Source organism: Lathyrus oleraceus, chromosome 4 (assembly GCF_024323335.1).
Source record: "Lathyrus oleraceus cultivar Zhongwan6 chromosome 4, CAAS_Psat_ZW6_1.0, whole genome shotgun sequence".
Classification (NCBI taxonomy): Eukaryota; Viridiplantae; Streptophyta; class Magnoliopsida; order Fabales; family Fabaceae; genus Lathyrus; species Lathyrus oleraceus.
Window position 1 is genome coordinate 3169185 of NC_066582.1, and position 24357 is coordinate 3193541.

The 24357-nt window shown below is 35.5% G+C and overlaps 1 protein-coding gene and 1 non-coding gene across 2 annotated transcripts; both read right to left on the reverse strand.

The window, feature by feature from the left end:
- Positions 1 to 8997: 8997 nt before the first annotated feature.
- On the reverse strand, positions 8998 to 10709 carry LOC127138265 (ATP-dependent 6-phosphofructokinase 2). Its single transcript, XM_051064675.1, has 2 exons — positions 10106 to 10709; positions 8998 to 10001 (listed from the first exon to the last, which is right to left on the reverse strand). Exons 1-2 carry the CDS (start codon positions 10643 to 10645, stop codon positions 9180 to 9182), a joined length of 1362 nt encoding a protein of 453 aa, XP_050920632.1. The 5' UTR covers positions 10646 to 10709; the 3' UTR covers positions 8998 to 9179.
- Positions 10710 to 21242: 10533 nt separating this feature from the next.
- Positions 21243 to 21349, reverse strand: LOC127077306 (small nucleolar RNA R71). Its single transcript, XR_007787144.1, has one exon. It is a non-coding gene; the product is annotated as a small nucleolar RNA R71 (small nucleolar RNA).
- Positions 21350 to 24357: the final 3008 nt, after the last annotated feature.

Genomic DNA, 24357 nt, shown 5'->3' on the forward strand with positions numbered 1-24357 from the left:
TCCATTCCCTCTTTATCCTAAACCTTTTCACATTGTTAATTCAAAAACTTTGACTTATCGTGCAAACATCTTCATGGCTTTTCAAATTAGAAACTTGGACCTTAAGTCCTTGACTTTTCAAACTCCATTTCATAACACTTCTTTGAATTGAACCTTAATCATACTTTGACCATATTTTGTGAATACTCATAATCAATTAACTTCACCCATTCAATTGTTTTGTGGCTTTGTCCATTCTTGTTAAGTTTTTCACACATTAGCCATAGGTTTCAATTACCATAGTGGTTGATGTAAATCTTACCTCATCCTTAGTGAGTTGATTGTAAGTCTTCCATACTTATTATAGGGTTAACCCCTCACTAGTATGTTGAAGCCGTCCTCGCACGGTGGATTGTTGATTCAGGTTGAGTTTTCTCCCATTGGTAATGAAAAGCCTTAATGCTCTTGTTTTAAAATGAACTAACTGATATTTTGGAATTTTTTTAGCCGAACTACGGCGTTTTGATCCTTACCTTTCATGGAAGGTACGTAGGCAACGGGTTCATCCGTTCAAACACAAAAACAATAAAAATTGTATATTCTTTTCTCATCTTCCCATTCATGTTTGCACAATATGTCATAAACAAATAAACTTTTATACAACAAGTGTGAAAAGGGCTCCCTAGGAGTACCTAGGACGTTTTGGGTTCCTAACACCTTCCCATTGCGTAATTTACCCCTTACCCAGATTCTCTGATCTTTTTATTAGTTTTTTATGTGTAAAACTTCTTAGGCTTTTGTTCGTTTTTTAGCCATTCCTTAGGATAAATAAAAGTGCGGTGGCGACTCGATTCCTTGTATGCTTTGCTTTTGGTTTAATCAATAAATCATAAAGTGACGAATACACCGCTACACTACCTTACGGAGATAATCAAAAAATTGTGAAGCTCGAGTACCGTTTCACCGTTAGTTAACAGTGAAGGCAAGATTGAGTTCAACAACTATGAGCTCAAGACGGATGCAGATGTAAGGGTTGTGTGACATAAATTTTTCCGTTTCGAAATAAATTTTTTAATCGAGGTGGAAGCGACGATTTTAAGATCGGTAGAAGATATTGTGAAGATGTTAAAGCATCCACCTAGATATTGAAATGAAATGTTTGATTTTATGTTAACATCACCCATGTAATGCTGATTTTATGTTATAAATGGTAATTTTATGTTGTAAAAATATAAATTTCTAGTTTTCTGCTTTTGTTTCTGTTCCAATATGCTTTAGAGATGCATCAACAGACGAGTTACGGAGATCCATCTCCGAATCTAAAAAAGCCACACTCCTAGGGCGTGACTCATAATTGCCCTATAATACGTGTGTTTGGGGTGCGTTCGGAGATGCATCTTCGGAATCTGGAGGAATTATTATATTTTTACATGGTAGTAAATATGAAATGATCAATTAGAGGTTTCATACATCGCAACATAAAATGAATTATAATTAGAGAAATGCTCTTTCCACTCTTATGAATGCTCTCATACCACCGTGAAAAGTATATAATATGCATCTCCAAACGCACCTTTTTTTTAGCAATTTCTCAAGCCAAATTGAAGAGACACCCCTTTTACGTTAAAATTTAATCAGGAGATGCATTTCCGTATGTGTTAAAAGTGAGTCCGAAGATGCATATTTGTAAATACCATTTATTCAAATATCATGTTGGTGACCCAGAGATGCATATCCAGACGCTTTTCTTCCCTTTTTCTTAGGACTGGAAATGAGTCGAGTCGAACTCGCCTCAGCTCGACTCGACTCGTTAAAAATTGGTTCAACTCAATCTCGATTCGTGTTCGACGCGAACTTTTTTTAAGCTCAAACTCGACTTGTTACAAGTTCATGAACAACTCAGTTCAACTTATTAGGTTCAACTCGATTGCTTCACGAATTTAAAAGACATTTTTAAAGTCAATTTTTTATTTTATATATTTTGATATTTTATATGATGTATATTTTTCTTAGAAGATATTTTTTAAATTAAAATAAATTTAGAATATATATTTAATTTTCTTAAATTTAGGGAAATTTATAAAATATTTTTTAAATTACAAAATATATGTTGATATTTAAATTATTTTCTTAAAAACATAATTTATATGATGATGATTTTATATGTATAACTTAAAAAAAAATATTTTGCTCACTTGAGAATATAAATTATCAATTAAAAATATTAGATTAAAAGAAAATATAAGGTTGAGATTTAGAATGCATCTTTAAACCCACTCTTAAAGATAATATAATCATATATATATATATATATATATATATATATATATATATATATATATATATATATATATATATATATATATATATAGATATATATATATATATATATATATATATATATATATATATATATATATATATAATATATATATATATATATATATATTATATATATATATATATATATATAATATATATATATATATATATTATATATATATATATATATATATATATATATATATATATATATATATATATATATATTATATATATATATATATATATATTATATATATATATATATATATATATATATATATATATATATATATATATATATATATATATATATTATATATATATATATATATATATCTATATATATATATATATATATATATATATATATATATATATATATATCTCTAGTTGACTTATGAACCTAACGTGTCAAACTATGTATAGTTCAAGTCCAACTTATTTAGTTAATGAATTTAGTTTTTTGTTCATATTCAGCTCATATGGTTCATGAACCTAATTCAACGATTTAATTGTCGAATCGAATTTCGAACTATATTCGAGTTGATTCTGTTCATTGTCAGTCCTGCCTTTCTCCTTTTTCATTTTCTCAAAAGTTCAAAAAAAACATTTCACATCACCCTCTTCCAACCATTGAAGCATCAACAAAACTCTTTCTCCTCCTTTCCAGCATCTCATAACATCCAAGTTTCCCTTTCTCATCAATCAATTTCATTTGATAAGTTTTTCAAATTTTATTTTCTTTTTATGTTTTGATTTGTAGTTAGTTTTTTAGGATACATTAGCTGTTTTAGGCACATTAGGTAGTAGTGCAAACGAAATTGGTAGGCTAGAACAACATGCATTAAGTTTTTTTTGGAACTGTTGGGGAAGAAAATAGGTTGCTGCCATGGGAGAAAACTCACTGATTTGTCTGGAGATGCATCTCTGGATTTGCTCTGAACTGTTTTTGGAGATGCACCTCCGAATTGGACTCAGGCATAAATTAGGTGATTTTGTGAAATTTGTGAACTTCTCCTAACATGTTTTTTATATATGTATTTGTTTCTAACACAGGTGCAATGGCTGAAGATGACGCAAGTTTGATTAGGCTTGGACGTGTGTCCTAAACTGCGTCAGAATGACGAGAGAGGACCACGACAATGAGAACCACAATTCCATGAGTTGCTGATAACTTGTTTGATGGTACATCTACTTCACAACATCGACCGTATGGTTCTTGTAGCTGACTCTCTCAGGCCTCTCAAGTATATGATATAGCAGAACCTGTAGTTCCTGAAGCCCATTTGACCCTGAACCCCAGGAGAAATCCATTACCGATCTTGATGCCCTATTAGAGAGTTACCCAGGTGGGCCGTTTGACACCTCATTACTTCATCATTATGAAGTCCATGTTTTAGGCATGTCTGCCATGGAGAGGTATATTTCTTTTCTTTTGCAATATATGTGTTGTCAACTAATTAAATAAACACTGATGACTATATTTTCTTTTTATAGGAGCGTGATTATTTGAAATCGATTAACAACAACGTGAAGATTTTAGAGTTGGGACAATCCACTGCTGCTTGGTTCGTTAACGTTATCCGATATTCCGGGCTTGGCGGTTTATGTTCTTCTGTTTACATGAACATAAACCACGACATGTAGATGACTTTTGCTGAGAGGTGGAATTCAGAGACGTCATCTTTCCACCTACCTATAAATGAGATTACCATCACCTTGGATGACGTTTCATGCCTCCTGCATCTTCTCATCAAAGGAAGATTACTGGACCATGAGAGGATCGTACGAGAGAATGATGTTGATTTGATGGTCACTCATTTGGGGGTTGACCCTGCTAAGGCTTCACAAGAGGCACATGACAATAGAGGTGTTCGTGCTAGGGTTAGTATTTTTTTGGAAAAGCTTTATAAAAAACATTTGTAGTGGGCCTTGGATGCCGTAGGCGATGATATGCAGGTTGGTCTACATGGAGTTGCACACTCTTATGGTAATTTCTTGTTACTAATATTTTCATAACTCATTTGTTACACTTGTTACTAATATTGTATTCGACCCATTTTTAGAGATGTATCATCTCCCACTTCACTCGCATCATCGGTTGGAAATATGCGCCCGCCTACGATGTGGACTGGCCACGTGCAACCTCTTTTGTTTTGTTTAGGGAGAATTTTGTAGTCGATCCATTCAAAGTCTTTCTTGACCTTATGGTCCCAGATGACGTTTGCTTCTGCTCATACAAGGGTCACCTCCAGATACGTTCGTTTGATGTCATCTCCTTATACTCTGGATGGGTAGCATGTGGGTCATTATGTATCCCTATCTTCTCGAGCGAGTGATACGCCAATTTGGCTACATGCAGATCATTCCAAGACCTCCCTGTGAGGCCGCTCCTCCCAACGTCCACCACAAAGATCTTGGTGCTATACTAGATGATTTTGAGAGTCACCTGGTACTAGAGGAGTATCATCGGGAACCATCTCATGTACACTGGACTTATTCCGAGGGCTACTTGACATGGTTCTATAGGGTGTCACACCCTATCATGACACCATATGCTCCTGGAGGACCACCTAGACCAGCTAACCTGAAGGGACTTGAAGTTCAGGATGAGAAGACCGAGAGCTTGACAACGATTTGTTGGCATGTTGTAGAGATGGGTATAGAAGCCATACAAGCGGACTCTTTGGGGATGACACTCCCCCAAAGGCCCTCGCGGAGACCATGGTTACCAAGTTACGAAATATTGTGCAGTACATGCACCAGAGGAAGCAAGAGGTTAAACATACCCAGTAGTTAGTTTATGTTTGGATGTTTTACTTTTTTGTATTTTCAAACAAATGTTATGTATTGGATTAATGTGTGACTTTTTTTTCTTCCATTTAACTACATTTTATATGGATTTTACTACAATATAAGTTGGGGCAAAAAATCAAGATGATGGGACAATGGTGATGCTCTGAAATGATTTAGACGGGTATCCGAAGATGCATCTCGAAAATAAACCACATTTCCAACACCTTGTAAAGGACTTCAGGGAAAATTTCGAAGATGCATATTTGGATACACCCAAATAACATACGCAAATGCATCTCCGGACCATATTAGTTCAAAGATGCATCCCCGAACGCATGAAAGATAATTTTAATTTTTTAAAGATGTGATATGCCCATATAAAAATGGAAAGAGTAATTTCCTTCTAATTATTATTCATAGACAACTATTTTACGCGGCAATATTATTTGGCATAGAAAATCAAATAACTCAATAGACATTTATGTCTAAAGATATTTGATAAATATTTGGTTTAAGTTTGCCACGATCTCGACTACCGATACGAGTTTGGTCTTTTATGCAAAAGCGACACACAAAAATATGAATTGAATGTGCCTCATTAAAAACCCTTGTCCTTCAAGGGAAAAAAGTGCTACCTTCAATTTTTATTCAAATAATAATATTACATTAAAGCTTAACTGTAATAAAATATAAGGTTGAAAATAATTCAAGCCCTCGACATATCTACTTCTTCTAAGTTCCCGAGCTTGTAAGCTCCATTGTTCAATCTCTTCTTGATCCAGTAAGGCCCCTCCTAGTTTGGAGAAAGCTTTCTCTTCTTATGTGTGTCTGTAATTCTTTTGATAACCAAATCCCCCTCTTGAAAACTTCTTGTCCGAACTCTGTTGTTGAACCTTTTGGCCATCCACTATTTTGCAACGCATTCTCGTACATGAGCCATCCCTCTGATTTCCTCTATGTAGTTAGTCGAGTTGTCAAGCCCCTCATTATTGAGACCCTCGTTGAGGTTTAACCACCTCCAGGTCGGAGAATTAATCTTCACTGGTATCGTTGCATTCGCTCCATAAACCATTCTAAAAGGTGTTTCCTTATTGGTTGAATAGGGAGTGGTGTGATAAAACCATAATATTCCATGCAAGTACTCGACCCAAATCCCATTGGCTTCATCCATCTTCTTTTTTATTCTTGACAAGATGATCCCATTTGTTGCTTCTGCTTGACCGTTAGCTTGTGGATGTTCAAGCAATACAAACTTGTTATGAATACCAAGGTGCATGCAAAATTCTATAATATTAGAGCTTGAAAATTGTGTACCATTATCAGATACAATACTTCCAGGTAAACCAAAACGACATATAATATTTCTCCAGTAAAAATGTCTTACTATTTCTGCTGTGATTCAAGATACGACCTATACTTCCACCCACTTGGAGAAATAGTCGACTGCTACTATGAGGAGTTTTAATTTTCCGACAGCTATAGGAAAAGGTCTGAGGATGTCTTCCCCCATTGATAGAAAGGCCAGGGTGATATCACTGAATGTAACAACTCCGTTGGAGAATGTATGAAAGAAGCATATACTTGACACTTTTCACAACGATTCACGAATCATGCCCAATCTTGTAGCATACTCGGCCAGTAGTACCCAACTCAGAGTATCTTTCCAGACAAAATCTTCCTCCAATGTGGCTTCCGCATATCCCTTCATGCGCTTCCTTCATTATGAGTCCGACCTCTTCTTCAATGACACATATCAGCATCGAAGATGATCCACCCATCTTGTACAATTGATCGGCTACCGTGAGGTATCGAGAAGATACTCTCTTGATACGTCGTACTTCAATTTCTTCCTCTGGTAACTTATCCTGTGTTAAGTATTGAATTATAGGTGTCATGTAGCTCTTAGCATTTTCCAATACCCTCACTTCCTCGACCTCCGTGTTTGGTACTTCGAAAGTCTCTTCAATTACCGTTCTATTAAGCCTCATTCCCTTTGTGATGGCTAACCGGGCTAACAGATAAACCCTAGTGTTTTCCTCTCGTGGAATATGCATCACCTCAAACTTTGTAAAACCTTTGGCTAACTATATGACTCACTGCAAATATTTAAGCAGCAATGCATCTTTTGTCTAAAAGTCTCCCTTGATTTGACTAGCTATCAATTGAGAGTCGGTTTTGACCATTAAACAAGACACTCTAACTTATTTTGCTAGCTTTAAACCAACTATTACTACTTCATATTCTGCTTGGTTGTTGCTGGCTTGAAATCCGAAACAAAGAGATTGTTCTAGTACCAACTCTCCCGGTCCTTCTAATGTTATCCTAACTCGGTTGCCCTTGAGGTTATATGATTCGCCCACTTATAAGACCCACTATTCGGATTCTTCTTCCGGGTTGGGTGCACTTAATTCCATCAGGAAATATGCCAATACTTGCGACATGATGCTTGTTCTAGGTGAGTTTGTGCTATCATATTCGGATAACTCCATCGTCCATGCCACCATTCTGCCTGCTATATTTGGCTTTTTGAGAATTCTTTTTATTGGATAATTTGTCTTGACTATCACCAGGTGTCCCTGAAATTATTGCATGAGTTTCATGGAAGTTACTACCACTTCCAGAGCTAATGATTCAATCTTATGATAACAAATCACAGCTTCTTTGAGAACCTTGCTAACGAAGTAGACCGACCTTTCCTCACCACCGTTGTCTTCTACCAATATAGAGTTTATTGCTTTCTCAAATACTACTAAATATAAGACGAGAGTTGAATTCTTCTTGGGTCTTACCAAAATCGACGGGTAAGACGGTAATTTCTTCAATTCCACAAATGCCATTTCGTATTCTTTAGTCCATACAAATTCGCTTGACTTCTTGATAGCTACAAATAAATGTATTGATTTATCGCCTGCACAAGATAAAAAACGGGATAAGGCAGTTAGCCTCCTTATTAGTTGTTGGATTTCTTTTATTGATGACGGGCTACTCATGTCAATGATGGATTGACACTTGTCTAGGTTGGCTTCTATTCCCCAGTGTGTCGGCATAAATACGAGGAACTTGTCAGCTTGTACCTAATAACACTAAAATATATAGTGTATTTTGACTCGATTTGCACGTGTTTTAATGTCACTTTATTACATTTTGTAGTGTTATTCTAGTACTTTGTGCTTGTTTCAGGTGCTTTGCAGGTAGGAGTCGATATAAGAAGAAATCAAACAAAAACAGAGAAAATAGACGAAAATACACTTGCCGATACCTCCATGGCGTTTTCCATGATGCTTTACGTGACTAGGATGACATGAGACCCACGAATGAGTCAGCAAAGAGTGAAAAGACGAAGTCAAAGCTCATGGCGCCCGCCACGCCTTATCAACCAACCACGATCTTCAATATTAGACTGATGGCGACCGCCACACTACATGGAAAACGCCATGCAGTTCGAAACCTAAAAAACAACAACAGTTATTGACTTGGTTCATCTCCACTCTTCCTATATTTTCTCCCACGATTTCTACTCTCTTGACATCAATTTTTCAGCATCGTATCACTATATATTATAAATGACATGTACTTTTTAAGGGTGGAAGTTTTGTGGATCAAAGTTGGATAGAATGTTTTGAGAGTTTTAGCGATCTTATTCAAAAGATTAGTAGTATAATTTAAATTCCAAAAATCCCTAAACCACACTCTTGGGAAGTGTGGAATTCAAATCAGTTCTTGCTTATAAAAAGAAAACACATTTTGATAAAATACATGAACTGACTGTTCAGATTCCACATAAATTCTACATTTTTCTATCCTTTATAGAAAAAAATCTAAGTTGTAAAAAAAACATTAAGTTCATATTTTTTAAATGAAAAGATCTTCATATTGGATGAAGAACAACAACGAATATGGTATAAAAGTTAATTTATTGACAATCCTAAAACTTAGGTTACAATGTACTACTACTATACATGTGAAACAAATTTATACATCATTTATTATTATGCACATCCATCTCTTACTTGTTGAGATCATCACATGAAAATCACCTATAAACCTGATCTCCCTTCAGAGTTTGTGTTGCAAAATGTCTAGCTCTTTAGAAAATCAGGCTGATTGGTGACAGATCTCACCCAAGACCAATTATGATCTTTTGTATTGACTGGGTTATTAGCACATGCTACATCTTCCAGTGGAATGTATGCATAGTTTCCATTAATAGGACCAGCAACAAATCCAGTATATCCACCCATAACACCATGAATTGCAGAATGTGCCAACAGTGTACAGTACAGATTATCAGTAGCATTTGCATGAACCGCACGAATCATATATGTAGGATCTATATACTTCACTGTAAATAGCTCACCAGGATGCTCCCTATCCCACCACCTTTTCAGCTCTGACTTTAACCACACACCAACGTCTAAGAAAACTAAATTACCCGATTCATCTCGCTCTTCCTTCTGCGAATCAGTTCTAGGTATTATATCCTGGCCAGCACCCTCCGCAACTACGAGCACAGCATGTCCGTTTTCCTTAAGACGTTGATCAAGAAACTCAAAGAGCCCTCCTTTTCCTTCTAAGTAAAAATCTAGCTCGGGGATTAGGCAGCAATCAACGTCGCGGCTGCTGAGTGTTGCATGAAGAGCAATGTGACCGGTGCTTCGACCCATCAACTTCACAAGGCCTATACCGTTAACTGCGCTCTCGGCTTCCACGTGAGCCGCACTGATGGCTTGTTGAGCCATTTCAACTGCTGTTTGAAATCCAAAAGATCTGTCGATTATTCCTATGTCGTTATCCACTGTTTTAGGAATTCCAACAACTGCAATATTTAGTTTGCGTTGTCGTATTTCATTGAATATCTTTACAGCCCCTCGCATAGTCCCATCTCCACCTATAATGTATACCTGTTGATGTGCACAAGCGCATTATCAGTAAACCATTTATTTCATTCACATTTTTGTCTATTTAAAATTCAAACAAAACTTCGGAAAGAAACTAAGTAAGTAACCTGATTGAAACCTCGATTTTGGATTGCATCAACGATTTTGCAGAGATCAAACCCGCCTCTAGAAGTCTGAAGAAGAGTACCACCTTTATTATGCCAATAATGAACAATGCTAGGATTAAGCGGAACCGGTTCAGTAGAGTAAAACCCTCTGTAACCACCAGTAATACCGAAAATCTCACGATTACCGTAGAGATTCCAAAGACCAACAACAAGCTCCCTAATAACGGTGTTGAGTCCAGGGCAAAGACCACCGCATGTCACGATGGCAACCCTTACCTCCGGAGGGTTGAAGTAGACGTTATTGCGAGGACCAGCGGTGCGGTATGCGAAGCGCGTGGCGTGAGAGAGAACGACATCGTTTGGTGTGATATAGAAATTTTGGAGATGGAGAGTGTTGAAGTAAGGGTTGTGATCGAGTGGATTAGGGAGGGGTTGAAGGTTTGATATGTAGTGAGTGAGATGTGGAAGTTTTTTGAGTTTGATGGGTTCGAATAAGTGTGTGACGATTGGAAGCTGATGAGAAGAAGAAGAATCATCCATGGAGATGAATTGATGAGAGAGTAATGGCAGGATTGTCTTCTTTGTATTTTGAACTATGAATAGCCGAACGCTAGGGATTAATACGTGGTATTCAGTCTATTTGACATGTCTTATACATCAAAATTCACGTCAACTTACACGCGTGTGTGTATTATGACAACACTTGTGCACTTAGTTTGTTTCAGCTGGTTTTCTATATGTTTTAAAATTTTTAAAAGTATAACTCATTTTATTTTTGAATTATGAATTTCTCAAAAAAACGAAAATCGTTTTTTTTTTAAAATAACCATATTTTTTTAAAAAAATACGAAAATAACAAATTTTTTAATTTTTTTTTCCAAAATAACCAATAAGAGGAGACGCCAGATGCATGAAGAGGTGCCAATACAGCTGACGCCTATGTGTTTTTTTTGAAAACAAAATTTAATTTTGCAGCCAACAAGAATCAAACACACAACTTAGTGAAACACGTTACCATTGCACCACATACCCTTCATGTTAATTTGTTTCATCATATATTTAATGAGCCATTGTTCTTAGATCATAAGAGAAAGACACTAAATTTTTATTTTAAATTTTAATATCTTAAATATATGAGTTATATTCTTCAATATTTATATAATTTATTTATAATCAATTTAAAACTATCCAACACCTTTCGACCGAGTATGTATAGCTGATAAAATGGGTTATTCGATATTAAATACACAAAAAATGGATTATTCGATATTAAATACATCAAAAATAAATTATTCCATATTAAATACACCAATTCAAACTATCTTGGATTTTATAGGGTTGTTTACATTGTATTATGCGTTTAAAAATTATTATCCCTCTTTAAATTTTTTGAATTATTCAACCTTAAACATATTATTTTTTATATTAATTTTTACACAAAAATTCAAATAAAACTTCATAATATTTATTATAAATACAATTGAAAAATTATATTATTTTAAATATAATATATTTTTAAATATTATATTACTTTTTATAAATAATATAATATATTAATACATGTCTAAGTTATATAAAATAATACTTAAATATTTAATATATAAAAAATTAATAAAATATAAATACATTATAAAATAAAACACAAAATAATTGAATATTAATTTGAATATATTAATATATAATATTTTTAAAAATTAAAGAATAGAGATAAAATTTAATAAAATGAAAAAAGAACAATATATTTTTTAAAAATAAAACATTATAATAAATCAGATTTATTTTAATAATAAAATAAATACTATCAATTATTTTTTTAAAATCGTGCATAACTTAAATGAGATACTTTCTTCGTCCTAAATAATAATTTCTTTATGATATTTCACACAAATTTAGATTATAATTAATTTTATAAATAAATAAATTATATATCATTTATTAATGATATGAAAAGATGATGAGATAAAAGAATAATATAAATAGTAGATAGTATGATAAGAAAAACTTATTAATATTTAATTTATATTGCAAAACAACTTAAAATATAAAATAAAATATTTTACAAAATAGGAGTAACATATAATTTAAAATGGAAATAGCAATTTGTATGAGATAGTATTGGAATATTGGAAGTTAATAAAAATAATTACTTGTTGTTTGTGTTGTTTCAGAATTTCATGCACGTGGTCCAACTAAGTTTAATTAATTTATTAATCTATTGTAATTATACACGGTATATTAAATATATGATGAAAAAAATTAACATGAAGGGTTTGTGGTGCAATGGTAACGGTTGTGTGTTCAATTCTTGCTGCAAAATTAAATTTTCTTTTCAAAAGAAACACATAGGCGCCAGCTGTATTGCCGCCTCCTCTTGGAGGGCCATGCAGGCGCCTCTTCATGAGGTCCAATGCATGTGCGCCAATGCATCTGGCGCCTCTTCATGAGGTCCAATGCATGTGCGCCAATGCATCTGGCGCCTCCTCTTATTTTTTGGGGGGTGCGCCAACTCCCTCGGCGCATTCTCCCCCAAACATGGTTATTTTGGATTTTTTTTTTGAAAAGTTGGTTATTTTTGTATTTTTTTTTTGAAAAACATGGTTATTTTAAAAAAAAATTCACGAAAATCAATTCTAAACATAAATATAAAAAGAAATATTTATCATGGTTCACATTGTACACAAACTCTTGTAACGTACATAAAGTTTCTTAGGACATTCTTCGTTTCTTACTTACCATCTTTGTTGCGTCGTTGACTTTCGATACAAATAAGTCAGTCCATTTCTCGAATCATACTATCAGTTTGGGGAGTTTTTCACTAGGGAGCATTGAACATCAACACCTTTGTAAGAGACATACTACATATTCATCAAAAACCTTAAGGTGATATGTGGGTGTGTTTTCTCACTTATAAATGTTAAGTCTCCACATTTTCAAACAATGTGGGACTATTATTCATACTACTCACACTTGATACATTCTCAACATTTCATGGGTGCGAGTCGACTCACAAACCCTCTGACTTAAACCTAACTAACTCATAAATTAGCTAAACTCATAACAATCTGTATACTCCACCCAACCAACCTATAACAATCCGTATAGTTTTGGTCGGTTATCGAGTTTGAGTTTTACAACCCGTGGACCCAATCCATTAATGTGGCTTTAATATTTTCTTATTATTTTTAATAAAAATATAAAATTAACATCACAATAATAACCATAATTTTTTCAAAAAAAATTATTCTCCATTAATTATACTACTAGACTAATGAGTTTGCATAATCCTAGGATTAAATGTTCTTTCTTATTTTCTTTTATCATTTTCAACTAATGTATTTTATGAAAATAATGTGTCTTGTTGAATTTTATGTTATTATCAAGTGTTATGCCTGGTTGATAAATTTTATTAGATATTATATGACGTATTTCATTGAATTTGAGTGTTATAAATGAATATGATTATATTGAGTTGTTTTATATATTTTTTAATCAGACAAAAAGAATCATAAAAAATATATTTTTTATTTGAAATACAATTTGCGAACCCAACTCAATTCAACCCATAAATGAATGAGTCGGTTCAGGTCAATTCTGAAAATGAAATTATGGATTGGGAGACGAAACCAACCAATTGAAATTTGAATGAGTTGAGTAACAAGTTAAGTCAAATCCGATCCAATATATCCTGTGTGCACCCCTAGGTTGAAGGTGATCAAAATGGTGACCAATTATAATCATAATGATAATCAGTAATGGTACAATTAGAGATCATTATTGTTAACCGTGGTTGGAATTATGATCAATGATAGTCGGCGGTAGTCATAATACTAATTGAAACATGGGTAAATGGTTATTCATGGTAATGTCTTATGTTTAAAACAAAAGCATAAATTATAAAACCTATTTTTTAAAAGTTAACTTAATTATTATTTTGTTCTCTGTCACGACACGAAGAATACCCGAGCAAACAAACGCTCGAAATCAACAAGAGTCTCTATCGAAGTTTTATTTTTTAAAAAGAAAAACATCGATAAAACCCTTAAAGAACAAAAATATGATTGTCGCAACGAAATTAAGATTCAGGAGTCGGTTATGCATGGGGAAGGTATTAACATCCCACGATATCCTTTGTATTCAACTAGAACCATTTAATTAGTTTTACGAATAAGAGTGTTAGTGTATGGTATTTTCTTCTAATTATTATGATATATTTACAAAAAGAAATAAAGGGGGAAAATCATCTTTTTACTAAGGTGTTTGACGAGACGTTGAATCTCGCTCCTACGTATCCCCAATTGCAATGAGGAACTCAAAGCTATGTAGTTCTTTGTAGCAATAGATTTTTTATTATGGTGTTTGACGAGACATTGAATCTTGTTCCTACGTATCTCCAGGTGCGATGGGGAACTCAAAGCAATGTAGTTCTTTGTAGAACCTATTTGTTTGTTGGTTTATTTTAGTGAAAGATGTTTAGGTTACATTCAAGTGGTTATACATTGCTCGGTGTTCGTGTATATGAGGTTAAAGCATTTGTTTGTATGTCGTGTCAGAATGGATCCTGCTCTGATCACACTCGAGCGGTTAAACATTGCTTGTTGCTCGCGCATGGGAGGTTGAAGCGTATGTTTGTATATCGCTTCGGAATGGATAACACACTGTTCGCTTATGAATAGTTCGTGTCGTGCTGAGGCGGAAAAAGATTTGACGAGTTAAAGTTATTTTTATGCTGAAGACGAGTATTTGAAAGGCAAGTTATATGACTTGTATCTGAATACTAGGGAAGAAAGAGGCCTACGCCTAATTAATCATTTTTCATCCTATTTCATGATAAAATATGTGAGGCGAACTAAGTCACAATTCCTTAACCGAAGAAAAACATCTGAAAGGCAAGCTATACGGCTTCTATCCGAATACTCAAGGAAAAAAGAGACATATGTCCAATTAATCATTTTTCTTCCATGAAAGAATGAACTAAATTCGATTAATTATTGTACTTTTTTAACGAAAGACTAGCATTCAAAAGGCAAGTTATACGACTTGTATCAAAATAATGGGGGAAAAAGAGGTCTACGCCCAATTATCGCAACTGGTGCGAAAAAACAACCGGCGAAAAAAAGAAACAGACAGAAGAGTCGCAACCGTTCGTTATTTATCCCAAAGGAGGGAAAGGAAACAATCGAAGAAAACCTGAGGAAAAAGGAAAAGACAAGGTCTCGCAACCAAATCTCGGGTTCGGGAGTCAATTATGCGAAGGGAAGGTATTAGCACCCCTACGCATCCGTAGTACTCTACGGGATCCACTCTTGTTGTTCTAGTCTAAAGAATGTAGGTATATCTAATGTACTATCTGCTAAAAGAAGGTTAAAAGAAAAAATGACTCGCAAGGATGTCGCATCCACTGCCTACGTATCTCATCTGAACATGAGAATCAGAGTCTTCGTAGCTCGGCTACCTATGGGTTAAAAGAAGTGTGCTTGATAAGACATCGTATCTTATGCCTACGTATCTCATCTGGAATGAGAATCAGAGCAAAACGTAGTTCAGCTAACTACGGGAACAAAGGTCTCGATTGCAACTAGGGCAAGAGAAAGGGAAGGTCTCGATCGCTACGAGGGCGAGAGAAAAGAATCGCAACAAGGGCAAAGGCAAACAAGGATTAGTTGTTAGTCGTCAGTCAAAACTCGGCAAGACATCGCATCTCGTGCCTACGTATCTCATCTGAACATGAGAATCAGAGTTGTCGTAGTTCGACTAACTAGGGGTTAAGGATTGCCATTTGAACATGGACTTACAAAAGAGGACACCAGCTGTGTTGAAGGAAAGTGGGCAATGTGTTCAACGTCCTAGCAGTAGGTGTCGCAGCTTGCTGAATCGAGTCTTAGGCAGTTACCTCTTTGCAATAGAACGGATTGACATGCCACAAGATCAGAGACGCACGGAAGGTCTAAAAGCGGGGAAGCTTTGCCCTAGCGTTGTCATGCAATGTGGACCTATGTGTTAGGATTTACATAAGGGAACATCTACCTAATGTTAGCATGCAAAGAATAAGGGAATTCTACCTATGTTATCATACCAAGGGTTCTATCTAATGGGTGCTACCTAAACGGAACAAGAGTCGACGGATGGAGCAAGGAGAGGAGCCACAAATAAGGGTAGATGGCGATGCCTGAGGCAATCGACTTACAGGTAGATGGCGATGCATGAAGCAATCGAATTACAAGAGAAATGGCGATGCATGAAGCAATCGACTTACAAAAGGATGGATGAATACGTGTTGGTTTTGTTAAGTTTTGAAAATGATTACTCGATGTTGGATCGAGCTTTTAATCTTGTTTTGAAATGATTATCGGATGTTCGTTTTAATTCTTGTATTAACAAATGAATAAAGAATGAAATAATAAATATTATATACTTCATGGGAGAGGGGTACATTTGTTATGAATGGGGATTGTTCATGGCAATCAAATAATAAGAATATATGCCTCATACATCATACAAGTAGACAACAGTTATTAATCAAATCAGATAAGTAAACAGGTATAATCAAATCAAAGAATCAAATAATGGAGCATTAAACAATGCATGGGAGTATAAACATGTTAAACAATCAAGCAATGGTATGCATGGATGAAAGAAACAAGTATAGCAGGTGACAGATGGATCAGACAGATGAAAAGAAATGCACAAAAGGGTCCACTGAATAATTTAATCAGGAAATGAGGTAAGGATCAAATAAAATCAAGATACAAGGCCTATAACACATGGCATATGATATGAACAAGGGAGGATCAAAAGATCTCTTCAATTGCCATAAGCAACCCCTAAGTCAAACATCGATCATAAAGAAGTCAACTGAAAACTCAAGTCAACTTAAAAAATATCAAATAAATAGCAAATTAATCAATAAAATTATGAAAAATTAAACTAAATAAGGTGGGGTCAGGATATCATCATCCTTCAAAAATATTTTAAAAATAATGAAAATTGGTTCATAAATTAATTGAAATAAAATAAAGGTCAAAACAAAAGTCAACCAATAAGACTAGGTTAAAAATAAATCCAAAATAAATTGAAAATGAGAAATAAAATTCCAAGAAAAGGTCAGGTTGACCATGGAACATTGTTTAACCTTCATCCCAAAAATCAAAAGCTAAAAATAATTTTAAGCTATGGAAATAAAATCAAGAAAAAAATGTGTGTCAAAATGGACCATTTGGAATAATTAATTAAAATAAAATATTAATATTAAATAAATACGAAAATAAAAATTAAATAAAATTAAATAAGACATTAAGAAATATGGAAAATATTTTTGGTATTTTTATGAATAAAGAAAATATTTTAAATTAATTAAAATCAAAACAGAAAATAAATGGAAATTAAAATAAGAAAATAAAATGGGAATGGATCATTGCTGATGGGCCCTGAAATGTGGGGGTGTGGAAAGTGAAAAGCGTAAAGGCCCAGTCCAAGCCATCATTAAACCAGCGTGACACTTGAAATAACATTTAAATAAAATAAATCATGTGGACATATCATCAATTGGGCAAGGTCACTTAAGTGACTAAAAGACAAAAAAGGCTGGACGGCCACGATTAAAACACAAGCCAAGGATCCAAGGGCTCATGAAGCGCCACATCATCGTCTTCTTCATGAAGATAACCCTAATGCCATGCAACCACGAAAATGCAGCCCATGCAGTGAGTTTTTCCAAACTTCCACTCAATAATACGCATGCCATAGTGCACTAAATGACATGAAATAAAAACCAAAATTCAAGTATAAAATGTGTAGATTATCATGGTATCCCTGTTTGAGTAAAATGATGGCTTGATCATGGAGCAATGTTGTCAACAAGGTGACAACATGGGCACGGGCTAGGGCAAAAAATTCAACATAAACCAATAACAAGAACACAAGCATGTGATTGGCATGGTAATGATGATGAAACAAACATGAACATATGGTTAGCATGGCAAACAGCATGGAGCAAGCATGGAAAACATGATGATGAACATGGATATATCAATACATGGCCATGGAAGAGAAGCAAGATGATTACCTAGTGGAGGTTAGGTCCACTGCCCCTTTGTTGTGGAGAAAATGGGAGAAGAGGATGGTGCTTCAAAGCTTCACCTTGAGGAATGGAAGAGGCATGAACTCTGACTTGTGATGCTCTTTGCCTTGCTTGCCACGAAAATTCATACTGCCCTTTTAGGTTTAGGGTTTGCATCTCTTAAATAGGGTGAAACAAATGTTCTCATGGGCTTTGAAACAACTGTTATCCATAAGAATAAAAATGCAAAGTGAGGTGTATTAGGGCATGTGAAATGTTGTTATTTGGCAAAGTTTAAATGAATGGACATATTGCTGCAAGGCCCAAAATAAGGTAGAAAAACGTGGGCTGGTTTGCAGCATGGCTTGGCAAGCAAGAAATTCATCTCAAGGTGGTGACTTTATGGCCATGTAACTTGATGATCAAGCTACCAATTGGTGAAATAATGCAAACAGTAGAAAGGTCTCATGGAGTATTGCATCTTTCATGTAGGGCACAAGTGGAAATGATGAGTGGAAAAAGGTGAAAATGGTCTCAAAGTCATGTCACAACATTGCAAAACTGGTTGGGCCAGCTAGGCCCAAAATCTGCCTAGAAAATCAAGTCATGATGCCAACTTTAGGTGAATGTATTTCTCAAACCATGAATCCAAATTAGGTGATTCCAAAAGGATGTGTGATAACATGAAATTATATCACATTTTAGGACTTAATTCAATTAAATTATATTATTATTTACTTTAATTTATTTCATTTTATCAGATATTACGCGGTATTTTCTTTCTATTTATCTCAGGTAGTCTATTTGAAGCACAAGTAAAAAAAGGGAAGAAAAGGAGGTGCAGAAAGAAGTTTTTGGAAACAAATATCAAAAGCCAAAGCCCAACCCAAAGAAGGCACAGGCGCTGTGCCTGTGACGAGCGTCACAAGGGCTGTGACGAGCGTCACGCCTTGTTCTTGTGACGAGCGTCACACATGGTGTGACGGACGTCACACCATTCCCCTATATTTTTGCCTTCAGAGACGTTGAGTCCTATTTGCACGCTGAGTCCTATTTGCACGCCTATCCCTTCGTTACGTGAAGACCCCTTGACGCGGACTACTTCTGAAGACCGTTACAGAAAGTACCAATATAAATACCAGCTTTGCAAACCCTTCCTCGGTACCACGCTTCCAGACTTTTTCCAGTTTTTGCTTTTCCGCATTTTTCTTTTTTTTTTCCAGCAGCTTAAGCATATTCTTTACAGTACTTCTTTTACAATTTTTGTATTGTTTTCTTTTGCAATTCTATTTTCTTTTCTAGCACTTAATTAATTTTTCGCACAATAGTTTCTACACCAGAAACTATTGTGTATCTTTTACCGGATCTAACCTTACGTTAGAATCTAGTTTTTTTTATTTTATTCCTTCGCTTTTATTTTCCTGCCTGATTGAAGAATTCAAGAACAGATCCGACCGACCTGTGGTGGAGTGTTCAAGACTGCTATTTAATTTCTCAGGTTCTTTAATTATTGTTTGAATTTATATATGATTTGTTTTATTTTTTATTTATATTATTTGCTTGAGATGAGTCTGTTTATGCATGCTGATTTTTTAGATCTGTTTAGTATGTCTGGCTAAATTATTTAGGTATCGGTATGTAAAGTAAGCGGAAAGAAGGAATCAAAACTAAGTTGGTTTAATTAAGTTTAAAATTAAAATCACTCTTTTTACGGTCTCAATTTACAGGTTTAATAACAAAGTTTTTGTACGAAAGTAAAAGACATAAAGAAGTTAGAATCAATAGAGCGAGAGTTTGAGGTTTTGACTGGACAGTGTAAATTGGACATTAATTCTAGATCAGGGCGAGAGCAATTTTTAGAGTTAATTAAATTCTAACCTTTTTCAAAAAGTATTTTTAAAGATTGAATGTGAGGACGAGAGTTAAGCATTTGAATTTAATTATATAACCTAAGTCAACAGAGCGAGAGTTTGAGATAAGGGTGTTTAAACGATTAGTGTTTTCTTAAAAAGAGTTTCTACGGATTCTATTGTTTTCAAAAAGTGATTTTTGACTTAACTATAAGTGACAGCTACGTTAATATAAAATCATAGTTTATTCAACAGAGCGAGAGTTTGAGATAAAACTTTTAATCAATAGCGTCAACTGAAAAGATTTATTTTAAAACCAAGAAACCAATAAAGAATTGATTCCCTAATTACGACGAATTACATACCGATATCCGCTTATTAGATATTTATTTTAGATCTTATTTTAGTTTTAGCTTTTCCCCCAAACAATCAAAGTATTACCTGCCTTAGCTTTACGAAGTAACCTTAGATAACGGTATATCGATTCATAAGTCCCTGTGGGATCGATATCTTTTAAAACTACGCGATAGAACTGTGCACTTGCAGTTTGTACCCCAATTCGACTCATAAAGTCGCGATCAAGTTTTTGGCGCCGTTGTCGGGGACTTTTATTTAGTCGATATTGTAACTCTTGTGTTACGCTGTAGAGACTAAGGCTTTTCTTTCTCTTTTCTTTCTTTCGTTGATTTGTATGCCACGCACTCGCTCACAAGGCGAGCCGTTCTACTTACGAATCAACGATATCGAACTATATCTCTGAGTCTTACGACGAATTCGGGAATATCGTGCTGCAAACAATCTACCTCCTATAGAACTTCCCGATTTCAAAAATATTTTCCCTTCGATACCCGAGATGGCAGAACCAACTCGTGCTCTTCGAGATTACGCCGCTCCATCGCAAGATGAACCGCATTCAAGTATTGCTCCACCCGCAATCGAAGCAAACAACTTTGAACTCAAACCTTCACTGTTGCAGGCAGTGCAACAGAACCAATTCTCTGGAAATCCTACCGAGGATCCTAACCTTCATTTATCAGTATTTGTCCAATACGCTGATACTGTTAAAGCTAATGGTGTCACTTCAGAGGCAATTCGACTTCGTCTTTTTCCTTTCTCACTAAGAGATAGCGCTAGAAGATGGCTTCAATCTCTTCCTTCCAACTCAGTCACCACATGGAACGAGTTGAAGAAAGTTTTTCTTGCTCGATATTTTCCGCCAAGCAAAACAGCTATGTTAAGAGCCCAAATAAATGGATTTAAACAGAAAGATAACGAGTCTCTTTTCGAAGCATGGGAAAGATACAAAGACATGATGAGACTTTGTCTACACCATGGTTTAGAAGACTGGTTAGTAATTCATACCTTCTATAATGGTCTCTTGTACAACACGAGGTTAACAATAGATGCCGCCGCAGGTGGTGCACTAATGAACAAACCTTATGCTGATGCCTACCAACTTATCGAAAGCATGGCTCAAAACCACTATCAGTGGGGAACCGAACGAACAATGGTGGAAAAACCTCAAACGAAAACTGGCATGTACGAGATAAGTAACCTTGATCATGTTAATGCAAAAGTGGATGCTCTGGTCCAGAAAATTGAAAGTTTAAATGTATCACCTCCAGCCACCGTAGTTGCCATAACTCAGAATTGCGAAGTCTGTGGAATCCAAGGTCACACTCCTGCAGATTGTCAACTCCTAACAGGAATCCAAGCGGAGCAAGTAAACTATGCTCAAGGAAGCCCTTACTCGCACACCTATAACTCAAATTGGAAGAATCATCCCAATTTTTCATATAAGAGTAATAATGCTTTATACGCACCTGGACAATCTCCAAATCAAGCCCCAGCTATACCTCCGGGATATCAGAAGCCGATTCCATCTACATCTAACAATAACGCCCCTAGGAAATCCAACTTGGAAATCATGATGGAAAACTTTATAGCTTCTCAACAGCAAACCAATAAAGATTTCTTAAACCAGAATATACACACTGGAGAACAAATTAAACAACTAGCAAGTAAAGTAGATGCCCTGGCTACTCATAACAAAATGCTGGAAACGCAAATTTCACAAGTAGCTCAACAACAAGCACCTACTGCTGCCCCAACTGGTACATTTCCTGGCCAACCCCAACCTAACCCGAGAAGCCACGCTCATGCAATTATACTGAGAAGTGGAACGGAAGTGGAAGGACCGTCTGACCCAAGGATAGAAAACCAAAACTCTAAAAAGTCAACTGAGAAGGAAAGTGAACCTAAGGAAAAGGAAGAGAGTAATAAGGAAACCGTAGAAAAGAAGGAACCTTATGTACCTCCACCACCTTATAAACCACCTATCCCTTACCCTCAAAGGCTTATTAAAACCAAAGATGCGGGCCAATTTAAAAAATTTGTCGACCTACTAAAACAATTAAACGTCACAATTCCGTTTACAGAAGCTATTACGCAGATGCCCTCATATGCCAAGTTTTTAAAAGAAATTCTTTCTAATAAAAGGAAACTTGAAGATAGCGAAACCGTTACACTCACCGCTGAATGTAGCGCTATAATCCAGAATATGCCTCCTAAACTTAAAGACCCAGGTAGTTTCTGATGGAGAATTGCGGTCCAAAACGCAGCGGAAATTAAAATTTCTCCTTTAGAGATCCTTACGAATGGTCATGGTCAGTGATAGAATATTTACCTCTTGTGATGATCGAAACCTTTGGTGCAGATCTCTTGTGACGATCAAAACCTTTGATGCAGATCCACGAAACGATCACGAACGTTGAACGATGACAACGTCTCTACTCAGTCCACACGAACGGGTACCTTCAATCTCAGTGCTAGCTAGTACGAATGAAGGCTTTGAGTGAGAGAGAGAGAGTGAGAGAAAACGAAAATAATGCAACCGCAATTTTATGCTTCTGCACAAGGGTTCTATTTATAGAACCACTTGTGTGGGCTTCAAGCTAAAAAGCCCACTTAAGTGTATTTTGGCCCATATCTTATAATATGCCCAAAATCACTTAAGCTCATGGTACCTTACCATATTTCGTATTCTACTCAAGTACACCGTACCTTACGATATTCTATAACTCACTTAAGGGCACCGTACCTTACGGTATTCCTTAGTTACTCTATCTCTCATCAATCCGTCCTTTGTGTGTGACCCTGTAGGTTTTCGCGACGTTGGCAATTATATTAAATCACGCATTTAACATAATAAACAGTGAGCGGTATCTAGCAACACATCACTGCTACCCAAGACACGAAAATATCATGTGATTTGACAAAACCTTCTGTGATAATAATTATATGTATAATTACCCTTTTGCCCTTATGTCTATATTGAACACAAGGTATAGACCGTGTCACCCTTGTCCAGTTCAATATTGGGCCCATAGACATTTATCCTGTTACGCAGGATGGGCAAATTCCATCTAGGACACTCATGTCCCTCAGCATGCTTTGTGGAGTACCCATCAACTGTCTTTATGGTTATCCAGTTACGGACAATGTTGGATCAGCAATAAAGCACTCGACTCTACATCTAGGATCCATAGTGGTTTCAGGTCGAAGAGTGGAATACACTATTATCACCATGAGAATAACTTATGACACTTTGCATAACTTTCTATATAGTATTCTCATAGCGGGGCAATGACTGCCCTTGGACTAAGACAAAGTGTCCTGTATTTGCTGAATCAGATAGGGTGGGAAACCGCTCCTATCCGTAGACAATTTGTCACTTACCGGAGACTGACTCTAGAATTCCTTAGTTCTCTGATCTATCTACCTAGCCATGGAAAAGGAATAAGCAGAGGTTTTATCCAGTTCAGAATGTTTAACATGGAGTACCAATTTAATATTCAAGATTTTACCAACCTTTTAGGTTTCCCTACATCCTTTGACACATTCACAGTGAGCCAAGAAGAACTTTTTGAATATAGATAACTTGAACACTTTTGGGGTAACTTGACTGGAAATGACGATCCCGAGGAACATGAGTTTCTCTCTGGAAACATACATAACCCGACCTTCCGTTATTTCCATAAGATCCTGACCCACACCTTATTTGGGAAGAAGCCAAACAGTACCACAGTTTCACGTGATGAACTCTTCATCATATTTTGTGCTTCCCAGAACCGTCCAGTGAACGGTGCCACTTTTATGTTAGCAAATTTGGACCACCTTATCCAAGATGAACGAGCACCAATTCGAATAGGCGGTTTGATAACCATAATTGGTAATGCTATTGGATTACGTCAGCCTATGCTTGACTTAAGCCCTTTTTGTGGCATTACTACTATGAGTATACCCTTCCTCTTCAATACTTTGTTTATAGCAAACCTAGGATCTGA

Coding starts and splice junctions, on each gene's coding strand:
- LOC127138265 (XM_051064675.1), bottom strand. CDS start 10,645: ATGGATGATTCTTCTTCTTCTCATCAGCTTCCAATCGTCACACACTTA. Junction 10,002..10,105: donor AAAATCGAGGTTTCAATCAG/GTTACTTACTTA, acceptor GCACATCAACAG/GTATACATTATAGGTGGAGA.